Raw genomic sequence first — 23,256 nt, 5'->3', positions numbered from 1 at the left:
GTGCACATTATTGTAAGGGGTTTCTATAAGCACACTTTATATAAATGAGGTGACAAATGACTGACAGGTTTCACAAACTCAAAGTAATCCAGCAAATACCAGTAAAAGATTTAAACATCCAAGTAAGACTATTTTTGTATATTTTCATGTATTTTATATTTAAATAAAATATTAAATGTCATGTGTTGATACTCTTAATTACTTTGCAGGATGTTTAATATGTTAAATAAAGGAGTTGTATTAACAATATGAGCAGTAGGAATATTACTTGGATTTTCTCCAATAAGAACTTTATTTGTGCAGATTGCAGACTGATGTGTTCTTGAGCCAGGCAGTTAAATCAACTCTCTCAGATGTAATTTTATTCCTCTTCTTTTCACAGAAAATATACATTTTTAAAAGTGGTGATTTTTAATTTAAAAACATGAAAATCATATGTACAGCCCATGTTGTACAGAAGTATCAATTATATACAATTTCACATACATGTAATTTCTCTGGGGAACAATTTATGCATTTAAACATGTAGTGACAAAACATGATTCTTTAGGACAATCATTAGGTAAACTCTCCCTACTGGCTTTTAAATGTATTGATTCCCTTTGGAAATATGAAATATTTACTTGTATTGAAACATTTGCTGGCTTTATTCTTCCCCTGTGGTGGGTTGTTTGCAGTGTTGCTGCAGTAAAGCCTCCACCTCCCCTCTTTTTGCCATATTGTTAGCTTTGCCTTGGAAACGTCCATTTTTTCCTGCCCCCTTGCCTTGGAGCAGCTCTAAAACCCTGGAAAACACAGATACATACAGTAACTTACACAAATGTTTGTTCAGTACAGTTTTAAAAAGAAAAAGGTGGCGTCTCTTACCGTGGTCCCATCTCAGTCACTGTTTGACTTGGTCCAACCAGCAGAAACAAACCAGGTCCCTTCTCCTCTCCAACAGTCAGGAAAACCAAAGTTTCCTAAGAAAACACAAAACAAGGCTTTTGAAAAATATTCAACTGCTAATACTAAGAACTAATCACTCAGGTATATTATTACCTCGGTATTTATTTCATTGGCGATGATGTTCATGAACTCATTGTCTCCCTCTTTTCTGTCAGGAGGAGAAAAAACATTTTTATCTCAAACACTCTAATTGATACTCGTCTTTAAATCTGACATGGTCTCCCTTGTGGTGTCTGTCACGGAAATGTGTTTTCTTCAAGATGCTTAACAGCAAACCAGACCTTTACCTTGAAGAAGCGTCTCTTACTTGTAAAAACTGAAGAAGTTGCCTCTCTGGGGGTCATTCTTGAAGCTCTGCGCGATGAGGACAGCCATGTCTCGTAGCAGGCTCAAGTTAGTCTGCCAAACACATTTTTATGTATTTTATGCGTGTACCTGAAATATGTTCCAGTACTTTGCAGCATGTATGTGATAACAAAAAGTCTGATTTGAAGGAGGCTCTTTGTAATTAATGATAGCTAATGGGAATTACAATGTAGACCAATGAAGCCCGACTTTCTGCAATAACTGCTGTCCTGGTCTAATTTCAAAAGAATTAAAAGCTCTTTAAATGGTTAGAAAAACATGACAGTAATATAGGAATAGGAAAATAGAAAGAAAAGTGCTCATTAATGAGCATCTGAAGAAGAGCCAGTATGGCTCGAAACGTCATGCTGTTATGCTTCATTAAATTCTAACTGCAAGGGAGCTCCTATGGTGTGCAGACTTTTTTCTATTTTCCTATAATTGTTTTTTTTTTGGTCCAGCACCCACCCCCAAGTGGGTAGCAGATGTGCGTGTTGTTTTTTGTTAGCAATATAAGAATAACACTTACTTTCTGTAGTAGCTTAACAGATTTCTGCAACTTGTCAACTGCCTCAACATGCTCATCAGGTCCAGTTCTGTTTAACAATGGCAAAGGAAGGTTATTTTATTTTCAGCTCTGTGAATAAGTGGAATTGACAATGGTGATATTTGATGATTCAGACCACTGACTCACTTCAGAAGAGAAACTAAAGACCGTTCTGTGCTGAAACTTTTCTCAGCATACTTCCGCACTCTATTTCCTGCCAGGAATATCAGGTTGGTTTTGTTTTTCTTTCCTTTCTCAGTGCCAAGAAGCTTTATCATCTAAAATCCAGATAAGAGAAAATGAAAACACACTGATTCATTTCTTTCAAATCATTTGAATTTTCATGACATCAGAAGTGTTTAAAATGATACAAAAGTCATGAGACACTTGTGTGTTTATGTGAGTGAAGTTGTACCTGTAAATGACTGAGGTTGGACACATGGGTTCCACAACACATGTTGGCATCGATACCCTCTATATCAATAATCCGAATGGGCCCCGCAAGGTCATCTGGCAGCCCGCGACTCCTCACCTGGTTCACAGACACAACTCATGTCACATATTGCACATGTAAAATCTTTAAATATTTTATTTACTTGTTTAGCACCAGTATGTTCAATATCTACAGTACACAAACCTTTTCCACAGCAGGATCATCGATTGAGAGGAGTTGAACAGTAACAGGGACGTGGGCTCGGATCTTCTCATTTATGACTTCTTCCAGTTCCTGGAGCTGGGCAGGTTTTACACAGGGAATGTCCAGTTCAATGGTGCTTCTCTGACGTCCCAGCTCCCTGAAAAAAAACAAAACAAATAAGATGGGTGAGTCCAGGAGTTTTTATGTTGACAGAGGGCGGTGAAATAATTTTGGTGAGGTGTAAAGTATATAATCTGTGCAGTGGGGATGTACCAGGATGTGGTCTTGTATCCAAACATCGTTTCAGCCAAAGCTGAGATCAGATGTTGACCTAAAAGTAACGAGGAGAGCAATCATAGTTGACGGCCAAAACAAAACAGATTTTTAGATGTATCGACTGTCAGATGACGATCACGCTTTCATGGTTCAGTTTTGAAAACAAGTCACTTCGTACTGGACACACACACACACACACACACACACACACACACACACACACACACACACACACACACACACACACACACACACACACACACACACACACACACACACACACAAGCCTGACCTCAACGGATCCTCAAGGAAATGGTTCTCACCGGAGTGTTGCTGCATATGGTCGAATCTTCTCTCCCAGTCCACCTTCACAAGCACCTCCTGACCCACCTCCAAGGATGAGCACACAAAGTGTATGGCGTCTGGCCCCTGCCTCGTCACCCTCAAAGCTTGGACATCTCCAATCAGCCCGTGGTCATCTGGCTGATGGACAAAACAGCAAACAGAGTATGACAAACAACACAATACTTCTGTGCCCCTCCTGATGCACAAGTGCCTCATGCAAATATACTGGTGGATTGGATTTATAAATTAATTGCAAAAATTAAATATGGAAACTGAAAATAGATGAGTAACATTTTGAAAATCCAACTCACTTGGCCACCTCCCTCAGGAAACAAGATGGTGTCTTGGAGCTTCACATTAAAGCCTTTAAGAGTTTCTTTCTTTCCATTGATTTCACGTTTGAGCTCAGCTGGGCTGCAGGAAACTACAGAGGTAACAAACTGAAAGGAAAAGAGGAGAAGGAGGGGGAGGAGTGGGAGTAGCATGCAGCTGTTTAAGGGTTTAGGATTTCAGTCTCACATAGATCTGTACTGCGTTCTGAAAAATGTGTCAAAGTGATAATCTATACATATCTTACTGTGTAAAGTGTAGTCAAATGTTGTTTCCACAACTTGACTCAACTGTTAAAACGCTGTATTTTAACTGTATCTTAACTCTAGTTTCAGACTGGCAACGTGAATATCAGTATGTGGCTAGAAAATACAAATTCTGCTATTGTATTTGTCACAACATTAAAAAAAGCAGAGAACTCCACACATATTAAACAATATAGTCCTTTAATGTGACAGTGAGTAGCCCGTACTTTAGCAACCATGCTAACCACTTCTGCAGAGAAACAATGTTACATTTCCGTTAGATGTTTCCGCGGGCTGTTGAACAGTTAAACATTGCAAAACTGACCGAAACACTTTCATACCTCTTTCAGATAGCATTCCCGCTGACACTGAAAAGCCATGCTGGAGGATTTCTCTTCTAAAGCCTGAAGTCTGTCACACGAGAATAGCTCTGCTTCTCTTCTTCTTCGTCTTCTTTTTTCTGGGTTTTACCCTACCAGCGAAAAACAAACCAGGCGCCACCTACCGTTGTATAATATATGGTGCATCCCAGCATCGTAAACTATCTTTCAACACCAGATTTTAGACCCTTTTTATGGGTGTTCAAGCACCCGTAAATTTGATCTAAGCACCCTAAAATAATTTTTTACAACTTTAATTATTTCGCGAGCCTGTCTGTTAGAGATGGAACAAACACTTATCCTGAATTGAACACTTGCAGGGCATTGTATGTCAAATTCTCATTAAGAGCTGATCCTAGAATCGACCTTGCTCAACACATTTTAAGACAACACCTTCAAACTATTTACTATTTACTTTATTGCTTGAGCTCCGTTCTCTGCTTTGGGTTTTGAATTTCGTTGTATTCTATACAATGACAATAATGGAATCTACCTATCTATCTATGATCTGAACTCCTCTTCTGCTACTTTTCTCCAAAATCATCTCCAGTGAACCACAAGTCAAACTAGCAATAGAACCACCAGCATTTTCATTTAAAAGCGTGTTCATCCTGTTCCTATCAGTGACAGCCATGCTACCTCAGCATTCCACAGCATCAAACAAGACACTGGCCACAAAACTCTGAAAGGGAAATTGTAATGCACATATAGACACACATACTACACTTACACATCTGTATACAAATCACACACACACACACACACTGTCTGTTAAACAAACAAATAGATGCTTATATCTATACATAATTAAACAGAGAGTCCACTTTTAAATATCTGCTTACAGTATCTGGTTTGCTCTTGAAGTGAATATCTGCCCTAAAAGGTGTTTTTAAAGCCAACAAAATTAAAGATTAAATTTGGCAGCAGTCATATCTGCCTCCACTGACGAAACATCCACTGGCCCTGTACCAATGGACCTGAATGACGCTGTTTCAGCTGACCAAGGTTCAGCATTCACCATCATAGTAGCCAAAGTAGTGAGTGACTGTAATAAATAGTAGCTTTATAGTAGTTTTTCTCCTTTAATAGGCTGCATAAAACAATAAAATACAGGAAATATAGTATAAAAGTACTATACTTACTACCTACATAGGCCTACATACATATATCATTATAAAAAACCACCACCTACCAACTGTTTGTTGACACAGTTGACAGTACAATACACTTACACATCTGCACAGACAAGCCAGTGACAAAAAAACTGCACCCAAGCTTTATAATATTATGACTGTCAGACCATGGTTGATAAAGGTTAGTTTTTATTTGTTAGTGTACAATGGATAATAATGTGTAAATAAATAATCACATAGAAAATATTACATGTCTAAAATATTTTGGACAATAACACGTTGAATCATCAGCAAATATTACAAACATTCAGCAAACATAGCATTGTCTGCAGTAGTGGCCTGGCCTCCAACACAGAGATACTGTGAGTCTCAGTCAGACTGTAGGGGAAGAAAGAAGAAAGTGGTCAGTGTCCATATTTAGATTATCAATAAATGTTTTCCCCTGTGCATAGAGCCATACATCAAAGTAAACCAATATTGTCAGTAATAATCTAGAGGCAATAATCCATATTAAATTTTAACATGGGACACTGCACTTACATCACTGAGATCACCCATATCTGGTGCTCCTCCTTTATTATTAGACATGTCTAGGATCATCTGAAAAAGGTAAGCCACATATTCATACACTCAAATTCAAACCCTCAGAGAAATCCTTTTAATATTACAAAAGTACAAATATTGTGCACAGTTTCCAAAGCTCTTGAATTGAATGTCAGCATTTAATGGTTCAGGGACTTGACTCACATCTGCGTATCTATCGAACTCTTCCTTTCCTTCGTCTTCTTCATGCTCCCAGTCCCTCCAGTTATCAAAGTCCACAGCAAGCCAACTTGGCTAAACAAGGAAGGAGAAACAACACAGTTAAAGATTTTATTTACCAAGGTAAAACTGAGAGGTGTTGCAGTAGAACCTTGCTTCATAATTATACAGTTACACACCTCCACACCTTTTTAGCTGATGTGGGGGATTAGTTGAGCTGCCTGGGTGATTTAATAGCTCTGGAAGTATATGTCAGGCCATCTTAAAACTCTGATGTTTCTGACATGATGAGCATTTTCAGAACTTCACTGTACATCATTAAAACTGTGTGACTGACATACAGACTTACCTTAGCGGGATCCTTCTGGAGACGAGGCCACGCAAAATCAGGCGTCACCTTCCTTAGCAAAACATTGATGGTGCGGTCATAGACTCTTTCTCTGGAGTCCTTTTAAGTGATGAAAGAATACGAACACACTTGTATTTAACAACACGATGACTGCATATTTCATCATACAGCACAATTCATTGGTCTCATCATGCCTGAAAAGTGGAGCTTACGTAAATTTGGATTTTATCGTAGAAGTACAGTTCATTATAGAACACATCATCCTCGTCGTTTTTGCAGCTGTTGTAAAGAAAGAACAAGGCTGTCAAGGGAACATTTTAGTACACACACAAATTGCAACACTAAGCCTATATAGAGATTTTCTACAAACTCCGTTATATGTTACAAAAGACAGAGATACAGAGCTAGTGAGATTTAAGAAAAAACATTTTGTAAACTCACCATAAAATCATTTTGTCTGGCTGGATGTCAACCTGGACATCTTTAGGTTTTTGAACCTTGAAGTTCATAGTGACATATTTCTTTCTGTCAAACCACACCGCATGTGCTGGCTGGCTATTAAGAAAAAGCCAAAGACAAACTGTTATACTTTTAAATCAAATATACAATCATTTACATGAGTTTTTTGTAATCAAAAGGATTAGTAAAAAGCATGTGTTGGTCACTTTTAGTAATGTTACCCTGAATAAACTGGCACCACTTACCATTCCTCTGGTCGAACAATTTTGGGTTTGTTCATTCTGATTCTTGGGTAAAAGCTAGAACAGAAACTACTATATCTTAGTCCTTTAACAGAGAGAAGGTAAAAAATCATGCAGCAGTCGAATGGTCTGTGTGCCCTAATGGAGTACACATGGCTGTGTATGCTATTTATAGAACAGTTGGTATCAGCTGCTCAGGGTACTTGCCTTCCACAGCCCCCTCCCCTGCCCTTTACGGACTGTCCTCGGAAGTCTCTGGAAAACAGATGCTTTTTCTGGGTTCTGCAAAACTTCAGCCTCCCCCAGATGGTTGCTTTACAGGGTGGAGGTGGGGGCAGGGACATAGAAAACAGAAAAGTATATTTCAACAAATGGGACATATGAAAGAGTAGAAACTTCGAGGTTGGAACAATGACAGTCAGTAATCACCAATAGTTAATTCAACTTAGAGCATTTGTTTTGTTATTTTCACTTTTTCATGTTTGTGGAGGAGGCTGAACTTTTTTCATCAAATAGATCATTGTGTCCCCAAGTAGTTGAAATATAGTTACAGTCCCCCCCCCCCCCCCCCCATTAAACAGATCTTGTAAGACTTGTACAATATTGATAATTAGGAACGTACAAATAATCCACTGGATCATTTGGTAGTAGTAGTAGCGGTGGTAGTAGTAGTAGCTTTATTATCATTACATTGAGGGTTAGACAATATAACACAATTTAGATAGCACTCCCTGAGCCATAAAACATTTAAGAAAATTAAAAACAATTTAAGATATAAATAAAACATTGATAATCTATAAGAGCAATAAAGTGCAATTTAAAAAAGTGCAACCACAGCAAACACTAGCAATGCTTGTTGTAACAGTAGGCCACACTCCAGTGAGTGTGGGTGAGTGGGATGAGGGGATCAGGCCGTGTTCATTATTTTAACAGCTTGGGGGAAGAAGATGTTTTTCAGTATTGTAGTGTGTGACTGAATTGTCCTGTATCGCCTGCCAGAGGGAAGTAGTTGGAAGTGGTGGTGGTCAGGATGTGTCGGGTCACGGATGATATTTAAGGCCCTGCCCTGACAGTGAGTTTGGTAAATGTCCCTGATTGCAGGAAGCTGGGTCCCAGTGATGTATTGTGCCATCTTGATGAGTCTTTGCAGAGCCCTCTGGTCCTTCTTGGTGCAGCTGGTAAACCATGCTGTGATGCAGTATGTGATGATACTCTCCACAGTGCACCGGTAGCAGTTAACCAGCAGGTTCTGTGGCAGACCGGCTCTCCTCAGCTTTCGCAGGAAGAAGACAGGCTGTTGTGCCTTCCCAATGATGGTGGATGTATGTGCAGCCCAGGAGAGGTCCTCAGAGATGTTTATCCCTTGATATCGTTTCCTACGATAACCGAATAGAAAATTGGTTTTAGACAAAATTTTGTTGTAAAAAATAAATTAAAAAAATAAAAATCTCACGGCCTCATGGTCCATCTCACGGTCTTCCTAATCAAATGGAATTCACACTGTAAACATAAACATTTAAACTTAATCCCCTGAGAACTTCAAGATGTGGTTAGAAGTTTAAAAAAAAATTGGATTAAAAAAACTTTCTCTTCATGAGTGTTATAGTGGTATTAAGTAATAAAGCTCAATTGGATTTTTAATGTAGTTATATCTTCAAGTAGCGCCAATGTTTAGGTCTAATTAAACTCACAGTAAATAAATTAACTTTGAGACACACACACACACACACACACACACACACACACACACACACACACACACACACATACACGCACACACAGGCACACACACACATACACAGTACACTATACAAGTTAAGAATATCTTGTCTATAGGTAGTAAAGATAGTAAACCAGATGTGATAGTAAAGCTTGCATGTTTTCACAGCTTGTTTGTTAGTCATGTACATTCAGCTAAAGAAAACATGTAATGTTTAATTTAAATAATCAACTCAGATATGTTATATTAATTTTGATTCATAAATAGCCTATAAATTTAGACAAAATATCTAGCAAGTTATAATGGAATAAAATTGTGAAAAGAATTTTCTGTCAGATTCAGTGAAAGAAACAATACATTATTAGCAAAACAATGTGACAAATTACTTCACTCTTGTTTTTTAATTAAGACCAAAATGCACCAGGGTTTCTCTGAGCTCCCCGCAGAAGGTTGCCTACTGCTCACATTGCCTAACTAATAAGCTGAATTAAGTTAATCAATAGGTCATATAAAACCCCAAGAAAACTCAAACTTATGAAACTGTATAATAATTAAATTGGAAAAATACAGTAAATGTAAATTAGGGCTAATTCTATGTTGCACACTTGCACTTTTGAAAAACCTTCTATATTTTGACCTGGACTAAATAAGAATAAGACAGTCATTAAAAAACAGCTCTAGATTTGTGAAACTATTATTCTATGTGTGAAAACAGAAAAAAGTCTCATGTGGTCTGGATGGGAAAAAAACTGTGAAACATTGTAGGAGGGCAGCAGTGAAAACCATAAGCAAAATAAAGTTTTCACAAATCTGAAAGTGGGTTTAAGCAACGTTAAGGCTTTTGCTACGACGTCTTACACTTTTTTTCTAAGTGTAATTAATGAAAAGCTGAGAATCCACCGCTAAATATCGTTATTTATATTTCCAATAACTTTTCTAAACCGAATAAGAAGCTAACTTCAGCGTCGTATTGGTTACCATGGCCGTAGTGGTTACCATGGATATAATGGTTGCTAAGGATGTATTGACGGCTCACTCGACTTCTCACCGGAAATGCAATTCACTCTACTGTCTGTTTGGGGAATGTGGCGCGATAGATCCAGGCAAAGCTGTGTACATACAAACTTCTGCCTGGATCAAGATCAATACATTGCTTTCTTTCGTCACTGTATATAAAGTTTGTTTGAGTTTTGCCCGCTTCGTCTCTTCAAACGCACATGAATCGGGGCCCGTCAAGCTGAAAATGCCTCGTAGACGACAGGTAGGAACAAATGTAGGTCGCATGATAGGGTAAGGTTAGCTAGGCGAAGTTAGCACCGATGTGTTCATTCTCCGGGTGATGACCGTGATCCTACATGCACATTCACATTGCTAATAATTCAACACGCCAAAACACGGCATTAGTAGTGCATATGTGCAGCAATTAATTATTTCACTGGTTTTCAATTGTATTAGTTGTCTTATTTTGCTTTGGTGGATAGTAAGAAGCGCCTGTACCAAATCTACAACTTTACCTGACATATACTTGAAACAAAACAGTATTTTGTGGATCATGTTTGAGCCGAACTCACCATAAGACCACAACTTGTATTATGTCAAGAATATTTGAATAAATACAGGCTGGAATGATCATTAATAAGCACAACTCTTAAACTGTGAGATTTGCTAATGTAGTTTGGGTTAAGACGATTAGCCGCTTAAAAAAGGGGCAGCGTAGCTAACGTTAAATGCTAACAACACTAGCTTGGCTACTTCGTCGTGTAGCCCCATATAATACTAGCAGCCATTACGTTATTTAACTGAATACTCTTGCAAAAGTACCAAATGCTGGTTAACTTTGGTAAAATATGCTTTTTTGGTAAGCCGGTAGTCTCAGCTGTATAGCCTAATCAGGCTGAAAACGCAGCGAGCAGCAAGCTAACAGCTGTCTGTGGCCTTTCTCTTAAAGCATGATTACAGAGGAGGTGGCTGGATAAAAATAGTGGGTAAACTCTTAAACGGCGTTTGTTACCCAATCGTATCTGTGTACCAGATTTTGGTTTACTGGTATTATGAATTAAAAATCCAGTTATTTGTAAGCTAACCTCATTGATTGTGCTTAAGACTCACCCCTATTGTTGTCATATCAAAGTGACACCACTTGCAAGGGCACATCAACTGTTAACTTTTTGTACCATGATTAAGGATGCCTCTCATTGCACTTGCTTGTTTCCATGATAGAGACATATGGCTGGGAGTGGTTCAGATGGGACAGAAGACTCTGACTCTTCTGCTGAAAGAGAGCAGACCAACAGTTCAGAGAGTGATGGGAACATGTCCAAGAGGCAGCGCCTCACCAGAGCCTCCACTCGCCTTAGCCAAAGCTCACAAGGTTGGCCTATTCATTCAATACAATATATTATTTACAATATTGACAGTGTTTATTGTCTCAGGTATTTAATCAGAGTGGCGGTTTGTCTCCATTTGGTTCAGATACTCCTGACTTGAAGCGAGCTGCGGACCATGATGAATCTCCACCACTGACACCCACAGGAAATGCCCCCTCCTCTGAGTCTGAGCTGGACATCTCTAGCCCCAATGCCTCTCATGATGAGAGCCAGGCCAAAGATCAAGCCAGCAGAGATTCAGATAAGGACCTCTCCCATCGACCCAAGCGCCGTCGCTGCCATGAGACCTACAACTTTAACATGAAATGCCCCACCCCTGGGTGTAATTCACTCGGTAAAATCACTGACCTTTTGCATATTTTACACATATGCTCATCAAGGGCCATCCTTATTGGTTATTTGAACGTTTTGGAATTTGATCTATATTCAGTGACGTCTTCTCCCATAAGATATGACAGTATTAATTCATAAATGACTTGCTTCTCTTTATTTACCCAGGTCACCTCACAGGAAAACACGAACGTCATTTTGCTGTATCAGGTTGTCCTCTTTACCACAATCTCTCTGCTGATGAGTGCAAAGTGAGTGTATTCAAAAACATCTTAGATCTTTTTTAACTACTAGTTGATGTTCTGATGATGTGCGTCACTTTCTTGTCTACTTCCATTGGCTTGCATGAGGATTGCCAACACTGTTTATTGTATAGTCATTATATAGTATGTAATGTATTTTTATTGTTGCGCTTGGCTACCCTACACATTTGTCCTTCATCTTCCATGATTTATTTTTCCCTTCATGATGCAAACCCTTCTAATATGTGCCATATCTACATAGATTTTACATGATGTTTTGAGCTGTCTGCATTAAGGTTACATCAGTCAGTTTTATTGGTTTCATTGAGTATTTAATATAATTGTCAGACACAACAGTGTAAAACTTCTGGTCAACTAACACTGCACATATTACAGCAATATTGATTTTAATGTCTCTGTCAACACTTTTTTTGTTTAAATTGAACCTTTATTGTAGCAGGAGGTCCTGCAACATATGAAAAAAAATAGTTGTCATTTTGAATCACATCTCATCTCTCTCTGACTTATTCCAGTGAGTTGTTTTTGTAGTTTTTTTTTTTTTTTACTGTAAATTATAATCCATTTATAATTCTTCTATTTTCAGGTGAAAGCCATCAGCCGCGAGAAACAAGAAGAGGAGATGAAGGTGCAGGAAGAAAGCAACTCGCGCCATGCAACTCGACACCAGGTAGTCTCTTTTTGCAATGATTGATGTCACATTAATTGGTATAACATTGCATGGATGTTATCTATGGATGCAGAATTAATTGTGTACAAAGTTTCCACCGGGTCTGGTGGCCCACCTCCACAGACCTGCTGATAATGAATATCTTATTGCCAGTAAGATGTAACAATGTATTTCCATTTTGTTTTTCAGACACCAACATCAAAACAGAGCAGATACAAAGAGCAGGTGGCTGAGATTAGGAAGGGGCGTAACTCTGGACTGCAGAAAGAGCAGAAAGAAAAGCATATGGTACATCACTGGCACTCCACTGGCCCTTGTTCACCTGACACTGCACACTCTTTCTCCATGTGTCACCATTACAAGTGGCTCTGCATTACGTAGCTGAAGTGTTGTCTTATCCCTGTTTCTCATTCTGTCTGATCCACAGGAGCATCGGCAGGCACACAGCAACACCAGAGAACCTTTGCTCGAGAACATCACCAGTGATTATGACCTGGAGCTTTTCAGGAAAGCCCAGGCCCGTGCATCTGAAGACCTGGTAATGTGCTATTTCACATCCTTAAGATAATGAGCTATAAACACCACTTTATGGAATAGGAGTATCATGCTTTTAAAACTAAACTCAACTATAAATAATGACAAAGATAATAAGCAGTGGAGCTCTTTTCTCATTTGTTACCTCATTAGGTGTCGGTTGTGAGGTGATAAGATCAGCTGTGATATTATGTTTTCCTCCTTTAGGAGAAGCTGCGTATCCAGGGTCAGATCACTGAGGGCAGTAACATGATCAAAACCATACTGTTTGGCCGCTACGAGTTGGACACCTGGTACCACTCACCCTATCCTGAAGAGTACGCCCGCCTTGGTCGCCTCTACGTCTGTGAATTCTGCCTGAAATATATGAAGAGCCAGACCATCCTGAGGCGACACATGGTGAGAGTCTCAAAACCTGTGATACACCACTAATGTTATGCCAAATACTGTTAATTATTAACTACAGTTTCTTCTATAGTATATTTGTTGTTGTTTTTTGAGCTTTTAAGATATCCACTATTTGAAAAAGTCTCATACCTGACAGACGTACTAATGAAAGAGTAATGTTAAAGAAATGTGGTGTAATTATGTTTTTATATATTGGGAATAACATGGATATGTGTGTGTTTTCAGGCCAAGTGTGTGTGGAAGCATCCCCCAGGAGATGAGGTGTACAGAAAAGGGGCTATTTCTGTGTTTGAAGTTGATGGTAAAAAGAACAAGGTAGGGGGACTTGTAATTTTAATTTAAAAAAAAGTGGAGAAAAAAAGCAAGTTAATATTATTTTGTGTCTTTATAACATTAGCTCATGTAGTTATTTGGCAGTTGTTTACCTATAAATCTGTAAAGCAAGTATCACAGTGACATCTGAATTTGAAGGAAATCACATAATGCACAAAATAGAGTAAAGATGACATGTTATCCCCAGATCTACTGCCAGAACCTGTGTTTACTTGCAAAGCTCTTCTTGGACCACAAAACGCTGTACTATGACGTGGAGCCTTTCCTCTTTTATGTCATGACTGAGGCTGACAACACCGGCTGCCATTTAGTGGGATACTTTTCAAAGGTAATTAAAGAATACACTTAGATTCATGGTGTATTTATACACTAAATACAGATCTTGTTTTGTAGAAAAATTTTTTTGCTCTTAATACAGAAATAAATAATGTTTTCTTTTATTATTTAAAGGAAAAGAATTCCTTCCTCAACTACAATGTTTCCTGTATTCTGACGATGCCGCAGTACATGAGGCAGGGCTTTGGCAAGATGCTCATTGACTTCAGTATGTATATATTCACTCATTTTCTCATTTGGTCAATTTGTTGCTATGCAAAATTGCTGTTGTCTGTTCTAACAGTAGGATTTATCAGTTAATCAGAACATATAATTCTATAACATTTCCCTGCTCTAGAAAAAGACCAGGTAAAATACATGAATTTAAAAAACAATTAAAATCCCAACTATGAAGGATTTAAATGTAAGTTACTGTTATTGAAATACGGTTGAATCATAAGCAGTTCTAAGATGGCTAAGGTAAAAAATCAGATTGTTTGCCCAGTCTGAAAAAACCCTGTTAATATTTGAGCAGTTAATAGAAAATAAAAATGATGGTATGGTTTGGACCTCTGTAATATCGTTCCTTTTAATGAAAATGATTGTAGCTCCATAATCACTGAATATAAAGTTGGCTGCTTTAAACTCAGCATCCTTTTTCATTCATCAGTTATGCAAATTCAGCCTAATTTTGGAGTCATTTTGTAGTGCCATAATTACCCTGTGAATAAAGTAGATTGTTATTACTTGTTGTTTAGTCAACAAAATGTAAAATATTTGAAATACATGATTCATTAAGTAGTATTCATGCAGGGATATTGCATTTGATTATAAAACGATCATGAGCCATTTCATTCCAGTTCTATTCTTGATGAAATTATCGGTTTTAATTTAAAACACTGATCTGTTTTTAAATGGAATAAATCAAAATTATTGAATTAATATTTTGGTCTATTTGCAAATGATAATAAAACAAAGATTCTTAAAAATATTGATAGTTCTTTTAAACTACCCCTGCTGACTGTCCCCTGTGCTGTGTTAAGGCTATCTGCTGTCCAAAGTGGAGGAGAAGGTGGGCTCACCAGAGAGGCCTTTGTCTGACTTGGGCCTCATAAGCTACCGCAGCTACTGGAAAGAAGTGTTACTCAGATACATGTGCAACTTCCAAGGCAAAGAGATCTCCATCAAAGGTGAGTGACGGCACAGAATTCATATACAAGTTATCCACTTTTCTTTTCTTTTTTTTTTTTAAATTACCATTCAGATAAAATACAAAATGTTTTTTTAAGACACTTTAACACTTGAAAAAATGGTCTTCAACAATTTCAACAAAGTAGACAAATATATTTACATTTGTAATATATTTACTTGATGCACAGAGATCAGTCAGGAAACTGCTGTCAATCCAGTGGACATCGTGAGCACCCTGCAGTCTCTACAGATGCTCAAGTACTGGAAGGGAAAGCACTTGGTGTTGAAGCGACAGGTAAGATGTCTGTCCATTGACCTGTTTAGTTACTATTTCAATCACTGCTTAGTGTGCTACAGTCTCTAAGTCTAATTGATTTTTTTTGTATCGTGTATGTTTTATTTATATACTTATTTTAATTGATTTTCTTTTACCTTGTGTTACCTTGTGTCTTTTATTATTATATTATACTAAACATGATGCCCAGCCCTCAATGATTTTTAAATAATAGTAATAATAATTATACTAATAATAGTGTAATTTTGCATCTCTCAATATGATTATATTAACATTTCTTGTTAATATAATTAATTTCAAATAATGTATGTTTAAGATAATGCTGCAATAATTAGTTTTCCATAGCTTTCAGTACCAATGCATTTTCTCCCTGTTGAAAAATGACAGTAATTGAGCTTCCATTAAAATGTAATCATCAGCATCAATCATCATCATTTGACAGTGTGGTTTGTTACTTTTCTCTTCCTCATAGGATCTGATTGATGAGTGGAAAGCAAAGGAGATCAAGCGAGGCAACAGCAACAAAACCATCGACCCGAGCTCACTGAAATGGACCCCCCCCAAAGGGACATAAGCACTAAGATCCTCAGGCTACTGAATGAACTCACCTCCAGCCTCACCAGCCACAAGTAGCCTAGACCTACTAACTGTCAATAAAGATCAGTGTTCTACATTTCTTTCATTTTTTTTTAACCCTGCTTATTTGTGTCATGGAACCATTTTTTAAAAAACTTTTTATATTTTACTTTCGTTTATATTTTAAACACCATACATTCTACGTCAAAGTGATTCTTGACTAAAACATTCTCAAAAAAAAGAAAAGAAGAACGGTAGAGAATCTGTTTGTCCTTTTTTTATTTGACATCTACTAAGCTTTGAATGTTAAATGATACATGGTCCAGTGTGGTGGATAACATGAATGTTTCGCTTTGCTCATGCAAAAGAAAAAAAAAGAAAAGACATACCTACATTTGGCAGCATTTGCAGGCTGTTATTTTTATTTCGTTCAAGAAATGTGTATTTTGAAGATAATAGTTTTTCTTTTTTTTTCTTTTTTTTTGGGGATAAATACAGTAATTGTCAGCATGAATTGAAACTGTAAGCAGAGTGTATTGAGGACTATGATTTATGGTCATGTATTCTTTGGTTGGTGTAAAATTGTATAGATCATGATATAATGTGTGCTTCTTTTTGTAGCTCCATCAATACAGGATTTGGACCCATTCTTCTGGTAAACCTGCCAAATAATGGAACAATAAATTGAGATATTTTTCAATTTGCTGCAGATATAAAAACTGACAATACCACTGTAAGAATGCACATAAAAATAAAACAACCTCAGGTTTTTATACTGATACAATCATACCTTGCTTGTGTGGTTTCTCTGAAACATCGATTGCAGTGGTCGTTGCAGGTGGAAATATTCTGGTTAAAGATTCTGTTGATGAACAGAAAACATTTTAACTCAACATTTTAAATGGGACTGTGTCTGCCTTGTACGCCTTGTACTTTTTAATCATAGTTGTTAAATGTGTATTAGCAATTGGATATTTTTAATATCAATAAAGCTGCCTTGATATTTTCAAATGATAAATATTGTTTCTTGGTATTTGTGCTCACCACCACTGGAAGTACTTCTTCCCATCAGGCCCACAAACATTTCTCCTTTGTTTCCTGAAAATGGAAAGAAATCAGATGTTGATTAAAATGTGATGATGAATATGCTGTAAAAGAAACTGAAATGATTTAGATTGAAAAGTTTATTTTTTATTTTTTATCAAGCTACTTACGTCTATTTACTTTAAAAGGTGTCTTTATTCCTATGAGTGAAGAAAGCAGTATATTCACACACCAGTCTATTCATTTTCATTAACACAGATACAGATATAGTGGTACATACTGAGAAAAAAATGAATTATAAACACAAGCAAACAAAAAAACAATAGTTGTATGCTATGTTTTTTAAGTGAATAAGATGTTAAAGGCCACCTGAGCGTTTCCCCATGAGTCCGTAGAAGCGAAGGGCTTTAGATCTTTTCATCAAAGTGGCAATGGGTCGGCTCAGATCTGTCTCCAATGATTCATCCTGCCAGAAAAATGACACATTACACATTTGATTTGTTGTGGTAAAATCAAGATCATCAATTGAATGTGTTTTTTTAAATGTATAAATAATCCCTACACATATGCCCTAATTCGTTGATATTTAAGGTTGACACATTAATAAAACAGAGGGAGATTTGAGAATATGTTTTGCAATAAAACAAACAGCTGTATTCTCTCTCATTTCTGATGCTCACCTGCCAGTCTCTGGATAATGCTCTCTCCTCTTCCACACTGGAAGACAGTCCCTGATGCACCAAAGCAAAAAAAGTAACAACCACAAATTGAATCTTCCAATTATCCATTTCTAGGTCACAGAGAAATATTTCAGTTTGTATCTCTGTAATAAAAACAATAGTTTCAAGCAGAAAAAGCTAGAAAAAAAGTTTGAAACAATGTCAAGCAGATGGGATGCAGCATTAATGTGTCTGCTCCAAACTGCATCCAGGCGGCATTTATACCTCTATACCCCATGCTGCCAGACCCCTCCCCTCTAAACATGATTACGCACTTGCCTCCAGCAAATTTGAATTCTGTCAAATTTCAGTCACATAAAAATTTACAATTATAATTAATATTTGTTCCAACTTTTCACCTCAGTGATGAAGTGTTTTGTAGTCATTTCTTGTTAAAGATATGCTGAGTCCAAGATTCTGCTTTCAGTTGAACAGACTGTAATTTAAACCAGACATTAAATCATGTTAAAGCTTAAATATTTACATTTGAGATGGTCAGCTTTCATTTCCATTTTTATTAGACATCTGAATTGCTTTTGGTCTAAAAATATTCTCTTGTTGATCATTTGTGACCTTGTGATGTGCACATGCTTCTTTGATATCACAGAGGAAGGAGGCAGGACATGCAGGCGCATTGGGTCTTTGAGCAATGCTCGGCAAATAAAACCCTCTCCTTTGAAGGTAGTACTTTATAGGTTAGCCATTTGACTTGGTGAACTACCGGTAGACCTGAATTAATTTAGTGGGACAACACAGATGTGACCTCTAAGATCAAGTGAACTTCATGAGATGTGCACTGATTTATAACGATTTAATATGAAATACAGATGTACTGAAGGTTGTATGAACTTGTAATCATCAGAAGTCAAGCAGAGAATGATGAAAAAAGTACTCAAGTAGACAGTTGACATTTCAAGTGTAATGAAATATGAATGAATCATGCTGCATCTTATAAATATACTAGAACACTGTGGTGAATCATGTCAATATTTGTAACTTTTTGATTATGTGATACGTCAGTAGGGTCATTTATTTTCCATTTCCTGAGATAATTACACTGTTATTAAGCCTTTTCATGATCTTTACTTACTTAGCCATTTAAATGCTCTGTTTTAATGAAAGGTGAGCTCTTTTTTCAACACTCTGGCCATAGAAATTTCTGGAGAGGCAATTAATTGACAATCTGTGCGCTGTAAGGACACCCACTTGAAACAAAGCTGACACATCAAATGCTTTGATCCATGCACAGGTGCTTCTTAAAGCAAGAAAAGCCTGGGACAATTAGGCCTGAAAGGCAATTACACCTGAACAGCCCTCATGTGCACATAGTCTAACCTACTGCTAACGTGGAGTACTGAATCAAAAGAAATCAGAGGCACAACATTTGCATATGAAATGGTGAAACCACAAAGAGCTCCCGTAATGACAGAACACTGCATTTCCATGTGACGCAGGGTAGCAGTCGGGCAGACTGTTTCAGGATTTTGGACCGATCGCTGTTTGTGACTCATTGCCAGTACTGAGACTCAGATGTTAACATCCATTTCACCTTCAAATACAAGATTCTTCAAGTGTAACCTGTTAAATTATTAACAGTTTGTCTTGTTACAATATAAACATGCATTACCTGGAGAGGTTTGAATCTGATAAGACAAGAACCTTGCTACCTTGATTTGTATTAATGTTGTTCATACAGCTGCATCATGGGATACAGTATATAATTGTTAAAATGTAGTGAAATTAAGTCAAGTTAAGGAATCATTTTATTTCATGTCTTTATGTAGCATGAATGGTAAAAAAGTAAAACTGTGCTTAATTTCACATTGCAGATTGTGCCCATATGAACAACATTAGGAGTTGTATTATATTGTATCGTATGGTTTTTATTGGGTTAGGATATAGTCTAAAGTCAAGCTCATGTCCCCTGCTTTCATACAATTGTATAACAGGTTGTGTTCTGATCTAGGTGGCTCTGTTTTGAGATGCTGGAGGTTTTAATGCAGGCTTCAAGTGGTTCACCCAGTAATTCCAAGGGAATCCCCCTTTATCTGCTTCATCTCCGTGAGTTATTACTTGTGTCCAAACATCTTTCATGAACAACAGCCTTTTACCTTGATCCAGTGTGTTAGATTTAGTGGCATTTAACTTTGAGGTTGCAGGTTGAAACCATATGAATACCACTCCACACACACACACACACACACACACACACACACACACAGACAGACATACACATTGTTCTCCTACACAACGGAGAACAACGGTGGCTGTGAAACTCACAGAAAACATAAAAAACAAGTAAGCCCTCTCTAGAGCCAGTGTTTGGTTTGTCTATCCTGGGCTATTGTAAGAACATGACCATGCAACATCTCCTTGTGTAGATATAAAAGGCTCATTGTAAGGTGATGAAAACATAACTATTCTTACTTTCAGGGGATTATACACTAATGAAAACATACTCATAATTATTATATTCAATTTCTGCCATCAGATCCCCCTCAAATCTTACACATTGTTCCTTTATAGGCCTGACTGAACCAATACAACTGGGTATTATTTGCCACTGAGATGCAGTATTACACTGATCATCATCCCGGGGGAAATTGTACATGGCAGATACAGTACACAGTATCTGTGTATAATTTCTTTGTGGTCTGAAGTAATAAAAAACATCATCTTGTCTGTTCTTGTGAGTCATGTGAATAAATGCTTTCATATGGTGTTTGCTATGCACCACCATATTGTCAGTGTATCAGTCTCACTGCTTTTCTTTAAAAAACTGTTACATGAATTAGTCTAAAATGATCTAAATTTCATATTATCTTTTACCTCACCTAAGAAAAGTTACACGTATAGATAAATGACACAGGGTGGCGCTACTTCATTGTTACAGCTGAGGGCTATAATCTCCTGTTGACAGATACTGTGTTATCAGATGAGTCAAACCCCAAGTATGCTCCAGTGTGGTGAGTTTAGTCTAGCGGACTGATATCATCACCTCTTTAGCCTGACAGAGCAGCTTTAAGGCCGACTTTTAAACCTGCTATCTCCACACAATCTGGATCCATCTTAACACTGACAAATTAGTCCATTCATTGAACTAAGTGGGCTTTACTGGAGCTGGTCAATCAAGTGCGCAGCAGAAGAAAAGTGACAAAGGGTAGCCACTGTGCTATGTAAATTTATTGTAATATGCTGTAAAGGCTATTAGGCACTTAAAGATCCCCTTCAGGCATGTTTTAAGACTTTGTGTCTGACGTGGCTTTATTAAAAAGTGAAATAGATACAATTACTTAAATCATATTATTAGTACTTCTCCTTTATTGGAAAATCCAGAATCTATGACGCATTTTTCATGCTAGACCAAGATGTGTCATGTTTCACTGAAGTCCATTCTCAGTGTTTGTGCACTGGAGCTTCAAGTTTCAACATCACACTTTTACAAACTGCAAATTTGTCCATTATTGGCTTCCAATCTTTTGTGATATCATAAATCATGTCCTTAGGTACTCATGTTAACTCTGATTTAAGCTGAACAGAGAATGTGAAACTACCCTTCTAATGTCAAACTCTGTATATACATCATTCCACACAGGTAAGCTCAAAGATCTAAGGTGCACAACAAAATAAGAGGGAGCTGGCCATTAATATAAGTGTTCTTGCTATCTTGTGAGTCAGATGTATGATTCCAGTTTTATCTGCTGTAATCTTGTTGAGTGTTAATGCGAGTGGATACAATGTGTATCTTGTCCAGCAGGTGGCAGTGTTCACCAACAGATGTATTCACAGTACCAAAACCTGAACAGCTACTGTCTCACCGTTTAAATGTTGCCACCACCTCACTGGAGGCATTGCATGAAGACTTTTAAGTTCTCATGATGCATTTGTTAATTAATTTTCTTATTATTACATGGGCTTTTTTTGTCTGCATGATTCTGCCACATCCAGAGAGGACAGAATGTGCAAGTATTGTCTTGGTAAGGGACAATGTGACACGTATGATTTTTTTTGGACCATTTGTGTTCACTTTGTAAGTATGAATGGACAAAGTCAATTGTCAGCACACAACATTATTGAGACCACAAAGAAATCTGGATATTTGTTCTTGCAAACAGCAGTAAATTATGTCAGTTGAAACCTTGTTTTTGTAAAATGCTTTTTGCATGAATCAATAAAAACTTGTGTAACAACAAATGCTCAGAACACACTGATTTACAATATAATGACTTTAATGTGGCATCATAATACCATCACTCTGCTAAATATTGTCATCCACAGCATTTCTTCACAGTGCCATTATAGCACAGAACAAAGGCTAATCTAGATAATAAATCTATATTTATTTATGCAGTATATTACAATCACATATCAAATAGTGCTGCCTTAAGACAGCTACTGCCCATATTACCTTAAGTAGAGTGACACTAATAGTTTTCCATGTTTGAAGTATGACACACCAGAATAGATCAGACCTTATATGATGAAGACTCCATCCATACAATGGTAGGCGGTATAACCATACACTACTACATGAAAGTATAAATTATCTTAGGAGTTTTCACTGTTGCAGTTAGCCTGAATGCCTCCTAACTCTCTTGTTCTCTAAGTTGTTTTTCCCGTTTGGTGCCCTGTGGCACTTTAGTGTGGTTTCTCTACAGAGGCATAAATTTGGCTCTTCAAGGCTCTCTGAGAATGAAATACCACTGTCTGCCTTTGCATGCTTAGACTGGGTGCTTTAGGCTGGTACTGCAGTGGTTCTGTCTCCATGTATCCAGAAGCGTGAGACAGGCTGGTGGGATTGGCTATACCAGTCATAAACCAAGAAGAGCATGTATTTTGTGTATATATGTGGGTTTGTATCTCCCCACCAAACACCAAAACAACGCCATGTCGACTTTCTCTTTGAGAATGGCTGATGAAATGCAGCCATGCTCGATGGCAGCATTTCATGCCACCAGCACAGTGAGTGGGTTCCAGTGTAAACACACTGTAAAGAACAGATGTCATCACTGATAGATGATAAAGGCATTCCCCCACCTGCACACTCAGACATCGGCAGGTTGTGTGGATGTCTTATCACAGCGGCACTGGTCACGCTTTTTAGAGGTGATGTCAGGTGGCGGAGGTTCAGTGGAGCATCCTTAAACAAAAACAGCAGCAATCAGATTCACCTTCAGATTTCTGTGTTAGAAGCAGCTGAGTCTTGGCTTTGAAGTCATTTAGAGTCACTGTGAAGGGTCTGTGTTACCCCATGATTGTGATGAAATGTAAAATACCTTAAATACATTTCCTTGTCATTTTTACTTTGTTGGCATCATTCTCAGTAAGAATTCCTTTATAAGCAAATGGCTCGAAGCTGTTAAAAATCTGCATATAGCTAGGTCTACCATCTCAAAGTCACATTACAGGTTATGTTAGCTGCTTGCACGATTAGTATTTTATCACCATTGAGTGGTTGTGTAATTACTTGTGGTAT

General features: G+C 37.5%; 2 protein-coding genes across 4 annotated transcripts; one reads left to right on the top strand and one right to left on the bottom strand.

The window, feature by feature from the left end:
* Window positions 1-344: 344 nt before the first annotated feature.
* LOC128381268 (alanyl-tRNA editing protein Aarsd1-like) lies at window positions 345-7,122 on the bottom strand. 3 transcript variants are annotated; one of them, XM_053341229.1, is made up of 17 exons: window positions 7,002-7,122; window positions 6,739-6,852; window positions 6,510-6,576; window positions 6,298-6,396; window positions 5,934-6,023; window positions 5,727-5,786; window positions 3,410-3,538; window positions 3,077-3,236; window positions 2,751-2,808; window positions 2,478-2,634; window positions 2,256-2,372; window positions 1,988-2,118; window positions 1,823-1,889; window positions 1,256-1,347; window positions 1,042-1,096; window positions 868-962; window positions 345-785 (listed from the first exon to the last, which is right to left on the bottom strand). In XM_053341229.1, the coding sequence occupies exons 1-17, from the start codon at window positions 7,109-7,111 to the stop codon at window positions 647-649; spliced, it is 1,740 nt and encodes a 579-aa protein (XP_053197204.1). In that variant the 5' UTR covers window positions 7,112-7,122; the 3' UTR covers window positions 345-646. The 3 variants fall into 3 exon arrangements, with proteins under 3 accessions (XP_053197204.1, XP_053197202.1, XP_053197203.1); XM_053341227.1 differs by lacking the exons at window positions 5,727-5,786; window positions 5,934-6,023; window positions 6,298-6,396; ... (1 more) ...; window positions 6,739-6,852; window positions 7,002-7,122 and adding an exon at window positions 4,015-4,112; XM_053341228.1 differs by lacking the exons at window positions 345-785; window positions 868-962; window positions 1,042-1,096; ... (6 more) ...; window positions 3,077-3,236; window positions 3,410-3,538 and adding an exon at window positions 5,391-5,564.
* Window positions 7,123-9,808: 2,686 nt separating this feature from the next.
* Window positions 9,809-17,014, top strand: kat7b (K(lysine) acetyltransferase 7b). The gene is made up of 14 exons (XM_053341167.1): window positions 9,809-9,979; window positions 10,939-11,089; window positions 11,191-11,439; window positions 11,604-11,686; window positions 12,282-12,365; window positions 12,555-12,653; window positions 12,793-12,903; window positions 13,107-13,298; window positions 13,533-13,622; window positions 13,828-13,968; window positions 14,091-14,184; window positions 14,999-15,145; window positions 15,335-15,441; window positions 15,914-17,014. The coding sequence occupies exons 1-14, from the start codon at window positions 9,962-9,964 to the stop codon at window positions 16,013-16,015; spliced, it is 1,668 nt and encodes a 555-aa protein (XP_053197142.1). The 5' UTR covers window positions 9,809-9,961; the 3' UTR covers window positions 16,016-17,014.
* Window positions 17,015-23,256: the final 6,242 nt, after the last annotated feature.

The sequence above is a fragment of the Scomber japonicus genome, chromosome 20 (genome assembly GCF_027409825.1).
Source record: "Scomber japonicus isolate fScoJap1 chromosome 20, fScoJap1.pri, whole genome shotgun sequence".
NCBI classification, from domain to species: domain Eukaryota; kingdom Metazoa; phylum Chordata; class Actinopteri; order Scombriformes; family Scombridae; genus Scomber; species Scomber japonicus.
Note: the sequence above shows the minus strand (reverse complement) of the source record. Positions and strands in the feature narration are given on the sequence as shown.